We start from the raw sequence: 14,750 nt of genomic DNA, 5'->3' as shown, positions 1-14,750 counted from the left end.
ATGACCCAGTATATATCAACCAGTTTTTTTTTGTTATCCACATCTTTACACATTCTTTTTTGTGCTTCTTTTCTCCTGAAAGACATTTTAATTCACTTAAATCAACTTAAATATCATTGCCTTCATATTTGACTAGACTTCCTACAGTTTTGCTAAAAAGTGTCAGGAATACGATGCACATTTTCTGCTTTTCTAACATCCTACATTTACATAATTGTTCTTCATCGTTATGTTGTTGTCACCACAGTTCAATCAGATCACTTAGTCTTTGTGATAGCCTCTGATTTTCACACTCCCTTTTTCTTCACCAATTCTGCATTCTTTTGCCATCATTGTCACATGCTATTGAAATCATTTTTGCCCACATGTACCATTTTTCATCTGCATGATGGTGCATTGATCTTCAATTTTGCATACCATCCACCCAAGTTCGGGTGGCTTCCTTATCCACTTGCCTCTGAGACTTTTCTCTCTGGTTTATGACTGTGCACTATTGGCTGTCTCACCATGTCACCATGGAAACCTTCTGTCTCTTTTTCCACCAACACAATTGTATTTTGTGTTCGCCTAGTCCTGTGCCGGCACTCAAGGACACCTTTGCTGAGTCTGCACCACTGTGTGTGTGTGTGTGTGCATACGTGTGCTGCCTGTGTTCCACTGTCTGAACAACTCCTTATCGTTGGGCCTTTTAAGATCCATTATTTTTGCTTTTGCTGCTCTCCAACATTCACTCACTCGCTCACTCATTCACTCACATGAGAATTAGACCAAATTTGAAAGGCCGCCGCTGTTTGGTATTCATGCCATCCTCTCCGAATCACTTTTGGAGCGTGACAAAATCAACCAATCCGGACTGGTTTTATTGCCAGCCTTCTCCTCCTACACTTGAACCCTGACCCCCGTTTCTTTCAAACGTGTCACTCCAGAAAAATACGGCCCCATTTCCCCTCCCTCACCATCTGAACACGTGCCATTTTGCTATCTTCATGAGGTCCTGCTGTCCAGCTCTCATTTTCAGTCATCACTTAACAGTGTGCATCATAATCACAAAAAATCAGGGAATTGTTTATCATGTTTTGTGCCAGATATCCATTGTAAGGATAACTTGCACAATTTGAATGTGAAATGAGCATGTCCACCTTGTGTTATCCCTCTCGTTTGTAAACACATTACATAATAGTTTGCTTTCTGGTCAAGATTCCAAAATTTGTCTCCCGCCATTCCCTGCTTTTCCTGCACAATGCAATGTAGGTTTCATGGCTGCCTCCGGCAGGGCGTATGTGAACATTGCATGCCATCCATTTGAGTGGATCAACTCTGTTTACAATGGAAACTATTGCCTGATTAGTGTAATGCTTAATATTAATACTAATTGTTCCGATTAGAAATTAATGGTGAGATTATTAAATGTAGCAATATAGATGTTTTGACACTGTATTTTACTGGTAGCACTCAAGTGGGCAAATTCGCCGCAAAAAACATTGCTCACATTGTCCCATTGTGTTCCATCACGACTGTCTGGGTTTGCCGTTAATGTCTCGCCCCCATCCACACCCGGCTTCCACCTATATGTTTCACCTCACCGTGACGTGACAGACCTGCCATGTGAGACTCACGCTACTCTCCTTCTCTCCTTCCCCTCTCACCCACTTCCTTCAATTCCTTCCTTCCTGTTCATCTCCCTCCTCTGCCACCCAACGTCCCATCCCCACTTCTGTCCTTCAACCCCCGACCCTTTGACCTCACACAGAGAATGACCAGCCATCCCTTGTATGGTTTGACAGAGGGAAGTTTTATTTAACCTTTGAAGGTAAGTTTTATCTGCAACAGGGCTAATTGTAGTGTTCACACACACTCTTTGAGGCTCATTTGTGCAAGCTTGATTCCTGGCCTGCCCCTACTCTACTCCCTGCTCCTCTACTTTTCCTCTTCCTTAAATAAAAGTACTTGCATCTCTCATTCCCGCTGGCACGAAACTAACATTTGGCTGAGCCACATCATGAGCAGCAACTAATGCTGCGATCTCGTATTTCCCATTTTGCCTTCCTGTCATTTCTCATCCTCATTTTGTTTCCTTTTTCTCCAAACGATCATCAGTCACTGTGCATTATACCTAATGTCTTCCACCATTTCCTTTCGCTGTGTGTGTCTTTGGGGTCATCTTTGCACTTATTGGTCTTTGGATTGTCTTAGAACACTTCAAACTTTAACCAAAAAAAAAAAGCTTGCACATATTTAAGACAGCCTCCTTTTTTTAACATCAACATGCGAAAATGTTTAAAATGCTTTCACTCACAGTCAAAGGGCAGAGAGAAATTGGTCAATATGCCGTGCATACGCTACACACGACTGTATATTGTTTTAATGTTTTGTCCTTAGTTGCACTTTCATCTTATGTTCGTTATTTTCTACACACATTTTGTGTTTTTTTTAAGCTTGATTTAAAAAACATTTTTGTAAATGTATATTAATTTTCATTTGCCTCCAAAGCTTATGTGTAGCATTTACACTATGGATAATTAAATAATATTACAAATCTTTTTGTGTGTTAATACATTTGTGTGTGTATTATATTAGGCTGCTCCAGAGGGCCGAGTCCTCTCACCATGGGGGCTCAGGATACGCTCCCTGTGGCTGCTGCATTCACCGAGACAGTCAATGCCTTCTTTAAAGGGGCCGACCCCGGCAAGTAGGTCAACCAAATGCTTTTTACTTTATGTGCTTTAGCAATGACTCGTTAGTATCAATTTAAAACGAGATCACAACATACAGCTATAAAAGTATAACCAAGAAAAAGATGCATTGTTTCTTGGGTTGGGAATTGTATGCTGATACAAACCACATAATCGTTCTGTTTTGTTCTCCGTAATTGAATCTTAAATACATTGATTGTCATTTTGGACCAGCTATCGTGAGGCTAGGAATCGGGTGTGTGAGGCTGTACAGTTTCAATTCTTAAAACAAGGGTGAGCACTCCTGTGCTGTGCTCCGTGTGTAAGCGCTTACAACCAAAACGGCAGTGTTGGTAGAATGACCCCGCATCCTAGAAAACCTGGAAAATTATTGTTTTGATTGTCTTTTATCAGGTGCCTTCAATGAGCAACATTGGGCTGTAGCGCCTTTCTGCGTCACCTCTGCTTCTAGGCAGCACAGCGCCCCGTGTGACTCTACTAACAAACCAATCTGCATATTCCTTTCCAACATTTATGCTGACCAGTGTTTCCTTATGGCTATGTTGCTCGATTTACTGACGCTTCAGACCCAAGAAGGGATTTAATCTCTCTAAAGAAGCGCCAAAACTAGCGACTTTCAGTTCAAGAGTGTTGCTGTAGCGCTGTATATAGAGTATGAGGCAACTAGATAGCGACAAGTGACAGGTAGTCAGGGGCCGACAATTTTTATGAATAAAGTTGGAGGGTTGAGGCCAGAACGGTACTGAGTTCGCGGCCACGGGGCAGGGGACTGACTGGCAAAAAAGGGTCAAGTGGCAAGCTCCAATATTTGGTTACACTGTTACACAATCTGTATAAATGTACAAAATGCAGGCGACAATTGTAACAAATAACAATTCTCCAAAGCTTGGGTGTGGAATTTATTATTGTATGTTGTGATAACGTGACTGTACTGTACCAGCGGAAAAAGTCCAAGAAAATCATTTCAGGGAAATAGTCTGAACCCTTTGTTGGGTAAACTTCACAGACGCTACATTTCCTCAGGAATTTGTAAACATTAAATGCGATGTCACGTTACGTGCCCACTATTCCGGTGAAAGGTGTGCAGCAGAGTCTAAACATGCAACTGGAAACAATGGCATGACGATCTTACATCTCTGCTATTCCCACGGGCTACTGAGTCCTCACAGTCCACTTAAACATTGCGGTGTTGATACTGTGCGACCCCAAAAAAGAAACTTCAACGAGCATTCAAGGCATCCATGAAAAGGACACAAAGGTATGTCCTGAAACTTGCACAATTGCCAGCTAAGCGAGTCATCGCAGGTCAGCCCGTCAGCACTCAGCTAGCAGTGCGTGTGCAATGTTTGAGAATAGCCTCAGAATGCCATTTTATAGAATTGGGTTCTTTATGGTTACACATCGACCCCAAGCAGCACTCACGCACCTGCCTTTTGTGCAAATTTTCTGCCGCCTTTATTTTTAATTATTGTTTTAAAAAAAAATGGCCCTCTGTCATGAATACCTCCTTAAGTGTTTTGGTATTTGAGGAGCATTTATGTGAATGTTTGCTCCAGCCTTAATTTGTTTGGGGTTAATCACAGTCACTTACAGACCCCCACTTAGCATGTTGCGTTTGAATGTGATGCCCAACCACTGCGCCATTAATAAGGGCTGTGTTATCTCATTAATTTGTATTGAGTTGCACTCGCATTTTGTTCAATTGAGTTGTACAGGTTGGGGGAAATTTTTTTTGGAATGGTTTATAATAGTCTAGATTTTTTTTTACACCACAAAAATCTGCCATTTTAAATCTACAACCCATTTATTGACTGTGCTGGTTGTTAACAGAAATAAAATAGATATTAAATATGCTACTATTTTCTTTCTTAATAGTATGAATAATGATGACTATGGGTGCCGTTTTTTAGCTTGAGTACTGCAATCCCCCCCCCCACAATGTTTGCGAATGTGCCTGACAAATGCCCTTTCACTGCCAACCCTCCCGCTCTCAATACATATTTGGCATCTGGTGCTGTCACTGGCACTGAATGAGTTGTTTGAACTATCGGATAGTTTCAATGCTGTATCAAATTTTTATCACTCCAAAACTGAACCAAATTTTATTGAAATATTCCACTCTTAAAAATACAGTTTTTTTAATTGAATTGCAATCAGTGTCTCGAGATATGTATCAACTCAGCCTCATGTCAGCGATTCCCAAGCCTAGTTTTTGCGGTGCATTTGAACTCATACAGTTAAATCCAGTTTTACATTGTCTGTCACTTTCTGGTGCACTGTTTCACTTTCACTCTCCCTCCTCTCTCCCTCAGATGTGTTGTGAAGATCATAGGTGAGATGGTTTTGTCGTTTCCAGCGGGAATCACACGGCACTTTGCCAATAACCCGTCGCCCGCTGTGCTAACCTTCAGCATAACCAACTACAATCGACTGGAGCATGTGCTGCCTAACCCCCAGCTGCTCTGCTGGTAATGACCCTCTTGTACACCCCGGAATTAAATTTCTTCTCTGAATGCAAAGTCTCAGCAGATAGGCGCTTAATCGCCTTACTTGGTGTTAAACTCTCAGTGAACTTGACAATATACCTAATTCATTTGTTTTGTGGTTGTACCTCACAATTTCTATTACATATATTTTCTTAATGAGCATGCAGATTAAAAAAAGCATGACATGTTTTGCCTTTTATAATCAAAAAGTCTCTGTTGTGCTTGTTATTTTATGTAATGCCAGAGATTGATTTTTGAGCTATTTATTTTTCAAAAACACAATGCACTTGAAAATATTTCCTTTACATTATTTCTTTTCACCGTCTTATCAGTCTTGCTATGTGGCCTGTAACAGCATAAAATATTTTCCCCTTTTTAGAAATTATGTATAATTATGTGAAACCTAATAGGTTACTTTTCTGCATGTACATTTTTTAACTCAATCTAGTGCCAGAGCAACTTGTTTTCGATATTAGTTTGAGAATTTTGTTGTGTTTTGTTTTCCTACGTGCCTCTTCACTAGTGACACTGCCACGCAAGGCAAGGCTGATGCCAAGGACTTCTGGGTGAACATGCCAAACCTGATAGCTCATCTAAAGAAGGTATCTGAGCAGAAGCCACAGGCAACATACTATAATGTGGACATGCTGAAATATCAGGTGAGCTGGCAAAATACAAAAGACACGAAACCAACATGAAAAGCAATGCTTGTTTTGATGTTGTGTGAATAAAAATGAAAAATAATAACCAAGTATACATTTTATTTCCCTTTTCCAGGTATCAGTGAAGGGTCCTGTGTCCACTCCCATGAACCTGGCCGTTAGCTGGCGATGTGAACCAACCAGTACAGACCTGAGGATAGACTACAAATATAACGGCGAGGCCATGTCAACGCCAATGGCACTTAACAATGTCCAGTTTCTAGTCCCGGTTGATGGAGGCGTTTCCAAACTGCAAGCTGTGTTACCACCAGCTGCATGGTAACGATATCATTACTTTATTTGTTATTGCTTTGAACTCAATGCAGCACCAAAGAAATGAACAGACTGATAAACGTTTCATATGCTAAAAACCCTTGGGTTGTGTTTTACTGGACTAATGCAACCTTATCCTTTACAGGAATGCAGAGCAGCACAGAATTCTATGGAAGATTCCAGATATCTCACAAAAATCAGAAAATGGAGGTCTGTATTTTTAAATATTATTGATAAATGTCTGACTTTTAATATATTGAAGGACTCACTTGTGAGAAGTGGAACAGATAATGGATGGGTGGACTTGGGATTTGCCAAATGCTATTTTAGTATATACAGAGGGCTTCTAAAATCAGACAGAGGAATTGGCACTGTAATACATCGAAAGCCATGATAAATAAATCCCATTTTGTACGAGGTTGGAGCACAGTATTTGCAGGAAATATCTCCTTATGTCATTTTTACACTTTCCTCTTTTATCAATTGCAATTTTGCTCGGATGTACTGGTAATTTTGCTGTGATAAAAAGAAATGAGAAAAAACTAATTTTTAAATTGCCTTAAGATGAAGTCTACTCATAAGGGAAGAATATCGAAAGCATCTGAAGTCATCTCCTTATTCTCAATTATTTTCCATCATGTTTGACCGCCATCTGTCCATCTGCTTTTTCTGTAGGAGTGGGATCTTTGTTAGCCCGCTTCCAGCTCACGGAAGGCCCAAGTAAACCAGCTCCACTTGCTGTGCAGTTCACCAGTGAGGGCAGTACACTGTCAGGTTGTGATATTGAACTGGCTGGGCCTGGGTATCGCTTCTCACTCATCAAAAAGCGGTTCGCTGCTGGTGAGTTTGAAATTGTCAGGCTTTTGCACGTAATAATTAGTCATAATTATTCTTGTTTTGGACATTCTGCTCGGTTTCAATTAGGAAAGAAAGTTATAGCTGCTGCACTGTCTTATATTTAACCCAAACTGTACTGAATTATTCGATACTGTTTCAGAAGGCTCAATATTAGCCTTCATCAGGCAAAGAAAATAACTTGTTGTATGATTAGAACTATTACAATGAGTTAAAAACTGCTTGTTTCATTATGAAAAGCAGGGGTGGGCACTTTACTCTATTTTGCCGATCCGTCCTCCGTCTACAAACTGGGCACCCTTCCGTTGTCATTGCTCTGTCCTTATTCATAAAAATATCGTTCTGCGTCCCCGTCCATCCTGCATTCTTTTAAAGCACTTCCGTCCTTGCATTTCCACAGTCCATCGAAAAAAATCAATAAAATGTAGTGTCCATGCATGATGAGAGGCAAACAGCAGAAGTTTCAGAATTCATCAAAATAATTTAAATCTCATTAGCCGGCTAATTTGCTATTCACATCCACTCACCGCCATTTCCGGACAGCAAAACACGCCTGATTAAAAGGCACAATACATTTAGCCATAAAAACATATTTGTACTTGCCGCTTTGGACAAATAGCCACGGGTCTTCATGTTATTAAATGGGGTATAATCTATTTCATAAACGCCAGGAGATGCTTTTTACCCCCCAAACAACAGCAAATGCTATAGTTACTACGTCCAGAACCTTTCTCAGACTCTTATTGTCACATTAGGCAATTCAACATATGAGCTCAGACCAGGGTTGCACTGTTGTGATGGCTGTGTTTATTGCACTTTGCTCCAATTAAATTCAACTTAAGATACTTACTTTGACTCTCATTTGCTTCTTCACACAGCCGCGCATACCACTTGTGTCTTTTTACCCACTTGAGACCGCCGTTATAAACCACAGACTTAGTCAAACTATTTTGTCCTTTAGGAAAATACCTGGCGGACAATTAACTCAAGATCTGCACTGATGAACAAATGACCTCCAGCGGATGGAGGATGACACAGAGGACAGACCCACATTTGTCAATCACCCGCCCAGGACAACAGCCTACCCAGCAGTATTGTAAAACATCTAGCATCGTGGAACCATTTTAGGTCACATAATAATGACATTTGTAATAATGGTGTTATTATTTATTTATTACATTACATAAGAATTGCTGATGTTACGCTCCTGGACTCTTTCCTTCTTTTTGAAGTCTGTGCCTCTGGTCAAAGTGTGGTGACGTTTCACTGCAGCTGCCTGACCAGCCAGGTTCGACTCCAGATGACGTCACAGTAAAACTTCTTAAGTGGTCTTAATCATGGTTGAATGGTTTTAACTCAAATCAAGGACAAGACTCCGTAATTTATTTGCACAGAACAATGTTATACCTTTTTGGTATGATGAAATGAATTTCAGTGTGGGAATCTCTGTCCACACAAACCATGTAGAAGTTTAAACTTGATGGATATTCATTAGCTATATTCAATCAGGAATTTATGATGCCGATTATATAAACCAATCATCCATGAGTGAAATCAGCCGATTCTGATGACATAGATCTGCTGCACATTTTTAAATTTTAGAGCTGTTCACTAGCAATGATTTTAATAATTGATTCATCAGTTATCTCTTTGATGAATTGATGAATCAGATTTAAAAAAATCTAGCCAAATTTCCATCTCTTTACTATACAAAAAAAATGGGTAGTTATTCAAATTGACAAGCATAAATTAGATTTCCGTAATTGGTTTGGTCTATAACATGTGCAGTGTTAAGAATAGGGGAGGGGATGCTCCACTGCATATAGGCTGGTCTGTAGTTGGCTACAGTCTGCGAAGTAGCAGCTGCGGGTGATTGTTTTTTGTGATCGGCATTGAAAGTCATTGATGAACATGCCGATCATGTAGTATTTCACAGAAATCAGCCGAATGATCGGAGCACCACTACGATTCATTGGTCCTCGTCTTGTGGATCACAATGATGCACCGAGCCATCAGTCGAACTCCTATTCTATTTATTTGCGATCGTGTAGATGTTTCAGCTGGGAGGCAGCTGCAATGATAACCTGCTGGTCATGACGTTAAAAAAAAAGCGTTTTTCCATAAGAACTAAATGTACAAAGTGTTATTTAAAATATATCTTAAAGGGCGTTTGGTGTTTTCCTTGTATGGTTACATAGCCTTTCTGTTGTTCCCAGGACAACAATGTTAACTCTAAATTACATGACAGCATCCTTTTTTTTTTTCATTAATGACATGATTTGTTGTAGAAAATGTGATCCTGTATATGAATAGATTTTGAACGGTATTACCTAATTCAGTACCCTTAAAGGTATAAATATTTCAACTCTTTTTGTTATCTGTGTAGTTGAGTAACGTGTACAGTATAACGTATAATTTTTTAATTTGTTTCAGATATAATTTTGTAATTCAAGTGCAACAGAAATTTTGAGCTATATATGTATACTGTATGTATATATGGGTGGGTGGGGTCAGGTAACTTAAAACGATAAATATCATCCAGGATGCTGTGTTTTGCTTTGTGAAAGCAGTGTTAATGTAGACTTAAGAAAGGTTCTCATTGAAATGCAAATTCACGTTACTGCTGAAGGTTAGATGAGGATGATGGATCCATGGCATCCATTATGTCTGCACCAGCTGATCCTCTCCAATTAGATATTGATGACTTAAATCCGATCGAGTTAGACATATTATTGGTCAAAAAGCGAAGTACGGTACACAAATAAAGGGAAGTTCATTCATCTGCATTCTCACTTTTCCTGTAGTTTGACCCTTGTTTAACACTACAGCTTTCTCTATGCTTCTTACTGTACCTCTCTCTTCAAATGTGACTTCCCGAATTGCATTTCAGGCACCAGCCTGGTCCTCACGCCCCGCTTGAATCCATAGCTTTATTTTACATAATTGTAATGGTCTCTGTGAGATGACATGACGAGGTTGTAGACGGAGGTTAAGTTGACCAAAATGCTTTGTGTATGTGTGTGTGCGTGTGCGTGTGTGTACTCTGTCCTTCAACCCTCTGTGAATGAGAATAAGGGGAATATTTTTAATGCGGATTAAAAACAGAAAAATATTTTATTGTTTATTGCGGGGGGAAAGCACTGTGCCGATAATGTCTATCTTCCCGAATGCTTTCTGAACATGAAGTGTGTGTGTGAGGTGTCGCCCAAAGCCCACAATACTGTCTTGTATTTCAATATTGTGCTAAATACTCCCAAACATGGTCTTGTAAAATGTTGTAGAACCATCATAAACTGGGTTTAGAGCAACAAAGCAATTATCCTGACTTCAGTGTTCCCATGTTGTTGTTGTTGTTGTTTTTGTCTTTTTTATTGCCAGGGAACAAACAAACAGTTAATTTCCTGTCTTGCGTAGAGCTGACAAAGTTGTAATGTTTTTGGTGAATATCAAAACAGACTCATCGACATTTACAATGGCCCTTAATGTAAAATCATGCATTGGTTTCAAATTGACTCAAGTTGCCAGTCAACTATCACTGACCCCAATATTTAAATATAAACATGGACCAATCTTCTCCACGCTGAAACAAAAAAATCATTGGATGGACTTGAAATAAATGTAATATGCCACATCTAATAATTCATCTTTGACTGTAATTAATTGGTTCAGTGCAAACTATTTTTTTTAATTTAATTTCTTAAGGTGAAGCAAAAAAAAAATAAATAGGCTATTTCATTTGGGTCCCAAAATTTAAATAGTTGAATTGGCTTGTTCGCTTAACCCAAATAATCCTTTTAGTTTAATCTGGAGCTTCATGTAAACTATTTTGATTCTTGGAATATTTCTTTTTTTTAAATTGCCTTAGATAATAATAATAATAAAGTTGCAAGTTTAAACAGATTTGCAATCATAGTTTGCGGGTCAAAATTTGTATTTTAGTAACAACCAATCACAGCTCACCTGGTTATTGAAGCTGAGCCATGATTGGTTGTTATCTGAGCCCTGAGCAACGGCGATGTCATTTTCAGTCCACAAAAGTGACAAAATGGCCGCCGACTGACATGGCTAAAAATGGGTGGATTTTGCTGCTTAAGTCTTATTCAACTAACATAATATTTTTTAAAAATATCTCAAAATGCCATGTTTTGACTGTGGCTGACTTGTTAGCACCTCTGCCCAAAATTTGGTAGGTTGTGCGTCCACTTGAAATAAGTGCTTTGGTTCACCTTGAGAAATAGTATATATAATAAAAGTTTTGCGCTAGATCAATTCATTACATCAAACAATGCTAAAAAATACTAGATGTCACAGTTTACCTAAATGTTTAAAAGTTCATCCAATGATCCAATCTTCCTTTTTTTTCCCAGTGCAAATGCTCACCTGACGTGAATGTGACCTGAGTAATTTATCATTGCTTGTCAAGCATGCAGAAACAGCAGGGCCACCTTTCCTTCAGCTAATTCTAAAATGATGTTTTGTGCTGTGTACTCACTCACCTGTATTACTGTCGACAAGAGCAGTTTTTTGTGCTGTGAGTAAGAATGCTTTTAACATCAAACCACGTGCAAGCTCAATGCTAAAATGGAAACTTAGTTTGCTTCCTTCCGAAACCAATAAAAGTTTTAACCCCATTAAAATTCTTCAGGTTTTTCTTTATTATATGTGGGAGTTTTATTCTTGCAATCTTTCTTCATTAACGTCACTCTGCATTGGATGCCTTCTTCTTGATAGCTCAGATTTGTATACCTTTGAGGTATTTGAGGTCTTAAATCAAATCCATACATGTTCTTTTAAGCGATGGACTTTTATTCTCTTGCACTTATAATCATGCCAGCCTTAAACTATTCAGGAATTCTTGTTCAATCTCAGAACAATAAATGAAAGATAAAATAAAGACAAATGACGGCTTACACTTTGAATGGTCTCTTATCACATTGACTGTTTACTATTTTTTTGCAAATGTTAACTTATCAAAGAATATGAATCTTGTGCAAGGACATTTATTTGACACAAAAGGGAAATGAAAGCATAGTCTCTCCAATTAATTATAATTTACAAACCTGCATGTCATTGGGTGCTTTTTACGAGACGAAATAGATGCTTCTCATCCGTATGATTTCGCAGTGTTATGGCATGCAACACTTCACCTTCACTAAGCTCAATCAGGAGTTGGGTATATTTAAAATATTGGTATGAGTGCACCAATATTTTATTTCAGGTGTTCAGAAATATGACCAACAAAGTGATAGCAATTAAAAAAAATAAAACTTAACTCGTGAGAAAATAAATTATAAAATGATTTGAGGGAAATGACAATTGTAATTCATACGATAATCACGTTGTCTTTAAGCTTTGTAATTTACATTTCAATTCTATTAAGGCAAGAATGATTATTTCATGGTCACTTGGAGAAGAGATGACGACGATGACGCCAGACACGGCCGTGCTCAGCAGAGGAAAGTGAGGTCGCTCTTCCTGCAGCCAACCTGGCAGCAGACCGTAGTCAGGATATTGTTTATGTCCCGCCTGATCAAGTCTGAGCCTGGGCGATTTCTGATGCTTGGCAAACTGTTCTCCTCCCCTGTGGACACACCTGCATCGACAATACACGAGGATAATGAAAGAATCTCTCTGGCATCACAATTAGCACGTACATTGTGTGGCATTTTGTCTTTTTTTTCCCTCTTTTTTTTTTTTACCTAACATACATGCATGTAACAGGTTGTTCAATTGCGTTGATGTTCCCATGAAAAAGGACCCCAATGACAATGCTTATTTCCGCGACGTAATTTGTCTTGTGCAGTCTCCCTTTCCTCTTCATGATCATTCCAGTTGATAAGACTAACTGAGTTTGTGTTTGTGTAACACACTGAGAGAGCTTGTAATCTTGATATGTGTGCTCCTGTGGCCTAATGATGTAGACATCATGTCTTGGTCTGCCCACACATGAATGGAAAATTCTGCATTGGTGGAATATGGGGCAAGGGTACAGTCAATAAGTAAACCATGTTTTGTTTTATTGTGTTATGTTTGCAATTGTGTTGAAGTGCACTGCATAGTGAGAGCGGAATTTAATATTTTGGTTAACTTACTGTTACAAGGCAAAATATTCCTAAGTGTTTTTCTTGGTGATTCAGTGCATTTCTACAACAAAGGGGCCGTGTCCATTCGAACAAAGCATTACCGTTATTATCAGGGCCCCTTTTTTTTTTTTTTTTTTTTTTAAATGAAGCATCTTGTCAATGCATTTTTAACATTTTAAAAGGATTTTCAAACGACCACTGTGGTACAGTAAAACTCATTTTTGTCACATGCCCCATTGCAGTTGGGTTTCCATCAGACGGCTGTTGTGAAAATCAGATAAACATATTTCAACACTTAAACAATTTGCCCTGCAAATTATTATGTACATATATATGTGTATATATATATATATATATATATATATATATATATATATATACATGTATATATATATATGTATATATGTATGAGCACACTGCTTTACTGTCTGACAAAACACATGCAGCAAAAACATACAATGAACAGGACTCATTAATGACAGACTTCAAAAGAGCTGAGCTAAAATAAAAAAAAAATACACTTTAGTACAGATCAAATAACTAACAAATAAATAAATAGTTGTCTCACCATCCATATCTGAATCAGCCAGGGCCCTCCTCCAGCGGGATCCTCCGCAGGTGTACACGACAGCTCTCAGGAACTCACGGCCGCACAGTTTCACCGCTTTGACCTCCGCTCTTGCCCTGCCCACACACGCCATGACACAAAGCAGCAGAGGGAAGACCACAAGAGCACGCATCCTGGTTACCTAAATTGACTTTTGTTTTTCAAACCTACTGCTGTTGCTCTTAATGAGATGTTAACTGAGTGTGGATCTACGCTCTTATGGATGCGGCTCTGTCCGTCCTCCTCACTATATACCCATCACCTTTTCTGTTGCAGAACGCTGAGTATCCCTGCACCTCCCACTGACCGCTTCTTAGCCCATCCCAGTCACACACATACATGTTTACATGGCCACCCACAGTTTCCGCTTTCTTGCCACTTTGGCCATTCTGAGAGAGTATATCACCTCCAAATGGCAATCAAATTAAATGAGGGTAACCCTTTCTGTTGCAGGTGATTACACTGTGATAGCACTGACCTTTACTTTGGTGCAAGGCTAATTTGGTGATGCAAAGTGACCCCCTCCCACACTCAAGCAGATGTTTGGCGCGTTTACATGCTTAGAAAGATGGGATGGCCTCTGCTTTACAACATTTTGGACCATATGAGGGGAAAAAGTCAATGTTGACAGTCCATCAGGCAGGTCATTACAGTGCGATTGATGGTGCAATGTGATAGTCTGTATGACATTTCAGCACGATTGTTATCAGCAGACCCACTTACGGTGCTCATGCTATCATACCATTTGGAAAAAAATAGTCCAGTAATAAAAAGTCTACAAAATAGACCAAGTGGTCCGGGGCGGAGGCAGAAATCTTTCAGCTGGGTTGCCTTGGTGGCAAAACACAATGAATGAGTGTACATTTGTGTGCCCATAACCGCTGTTGTATGTGAGAAGGTGTTTTTTTTTTAATCATATCTTCCACAGCCAGGCATTTGGGAAATAAAATGCACACATCTAAAGAACCTTGCCCAACATACTCATATTACAAGCAGGCACAAGTGTAACTTTGGCCACAATGTGATACCTGATTCGAGTTAAGGTAAGCCTT

General features: G+C 39.2%; 2 protein-coding genes across 8 annotated transcripts in view; one reads left to right on the top strand and one right to left on the bottom strand.

Annotated features, from left to right (window-relative positions):
• Nucleotides 1–9,590, top strand: part of sgip1a (SH3GL interacting endocytic adaptor 1a) — a 55,887-nt gene extending 46,297 nt beyond the window's left edge. For 5 of the 7 annotated variants that reach the window (XM_088312431.1, XM_088312432.1, XM_088312433.1 and 2 more), the window contains 8 exons: nt 1,751–1,810; nt 2,578–2,689; nt 5,006–5,161; nt 5,703–5,838; nt 5,957–6,159; nt 6,299–6,363; nt 6,829–6,993; nt 7,970–9,590. In XM_088312431.1, the coding sequence (XP_088168557.1) occupies nt 1,751–1,810; nt 2,578–2,689; nt 5,006–5,161; nt 5,703–5,838; nt 5,957–6,159; nt 6,299–6,363; nt 6,829–6,993; nt 7,970–7,992 (920 nt within the window). In that variant the 3' untranslated portion in view covers nt 7,993–9,590. The remainder of the gene's footprint in view (nt 1–1,750; nt 1,811–2,577; nt 2,690–5,005; nt 5,162–5,702; nt 5,839–5,956; nt 6,160–6,298; nt 6,364–6,828; nt 6,994–7,969) is intronic. The other 2 variants (XM_088312438.1, XM_088312435.1) reach the window with 1 other exon arrangement.
• A 2,782-nt stretch (nt 9,591–12,372) lies between these two features.
• Nucleotides 12,373–13,831, bottom strand: insl5a (insulin-like 5a). Its single transcript, XM_088313728.1, has 2 exons — nt 13,660–13,831; nt 12,373–12,601 (listed from the first exon to the last, which is right to left on the bottom strand). Exons 1-2 carry the CDS (start codon nt 13,829–13,831, stop codon nt 12,456–12,458), a joined length of 318 nt encoding a protein of 105 aa, XP_088169854.1. The 3' UTR covers nt 12,373–12,455.
• Nucleotides 13,832–14,750: the final 919 nt, after the last annotated feature.

This window comes from Idiotropiscis lumnitzeri, chromosome 13, assembly GCF_059441095.1.
Source record: "Idiotropiscis lumnitzeri isolate Australia: NSW breed Sydney's pygmy pipehorse chromosome 13, RoL_Ilum_1.0, whole genome shotgun sequence".
Classification (NCBI taxonomy): Eukaryota; Metazoa; Chordata; class Actinopteri; order Syngnathiformes; family Syngnathidae; genus Idiotropiscis; species Idiotropiscis lumnitzeri.
Note: the sequence above shows the minus strand (reverse complement) of the source record. Positions and strands in the feature narration are given on the sequence as shown.

Bases quoted from the DNA above. Each gene is read 5' to 3' on its own strand.
- insl5a (XM_088313728.1), bottom strand. From the start codon at position 13,831: ATGCGTGCTCTTGTGGTCTTCCCTCTGCTGCTTTGTGTCATGGCGTGT. The intron at 12,602-13,659 runs GTGAGACAACTA...TTGTCGATGCAG, and splicing joins GGCTGATTCAGATATGGATG to GTGTGTCCACAGGGGAGGAG.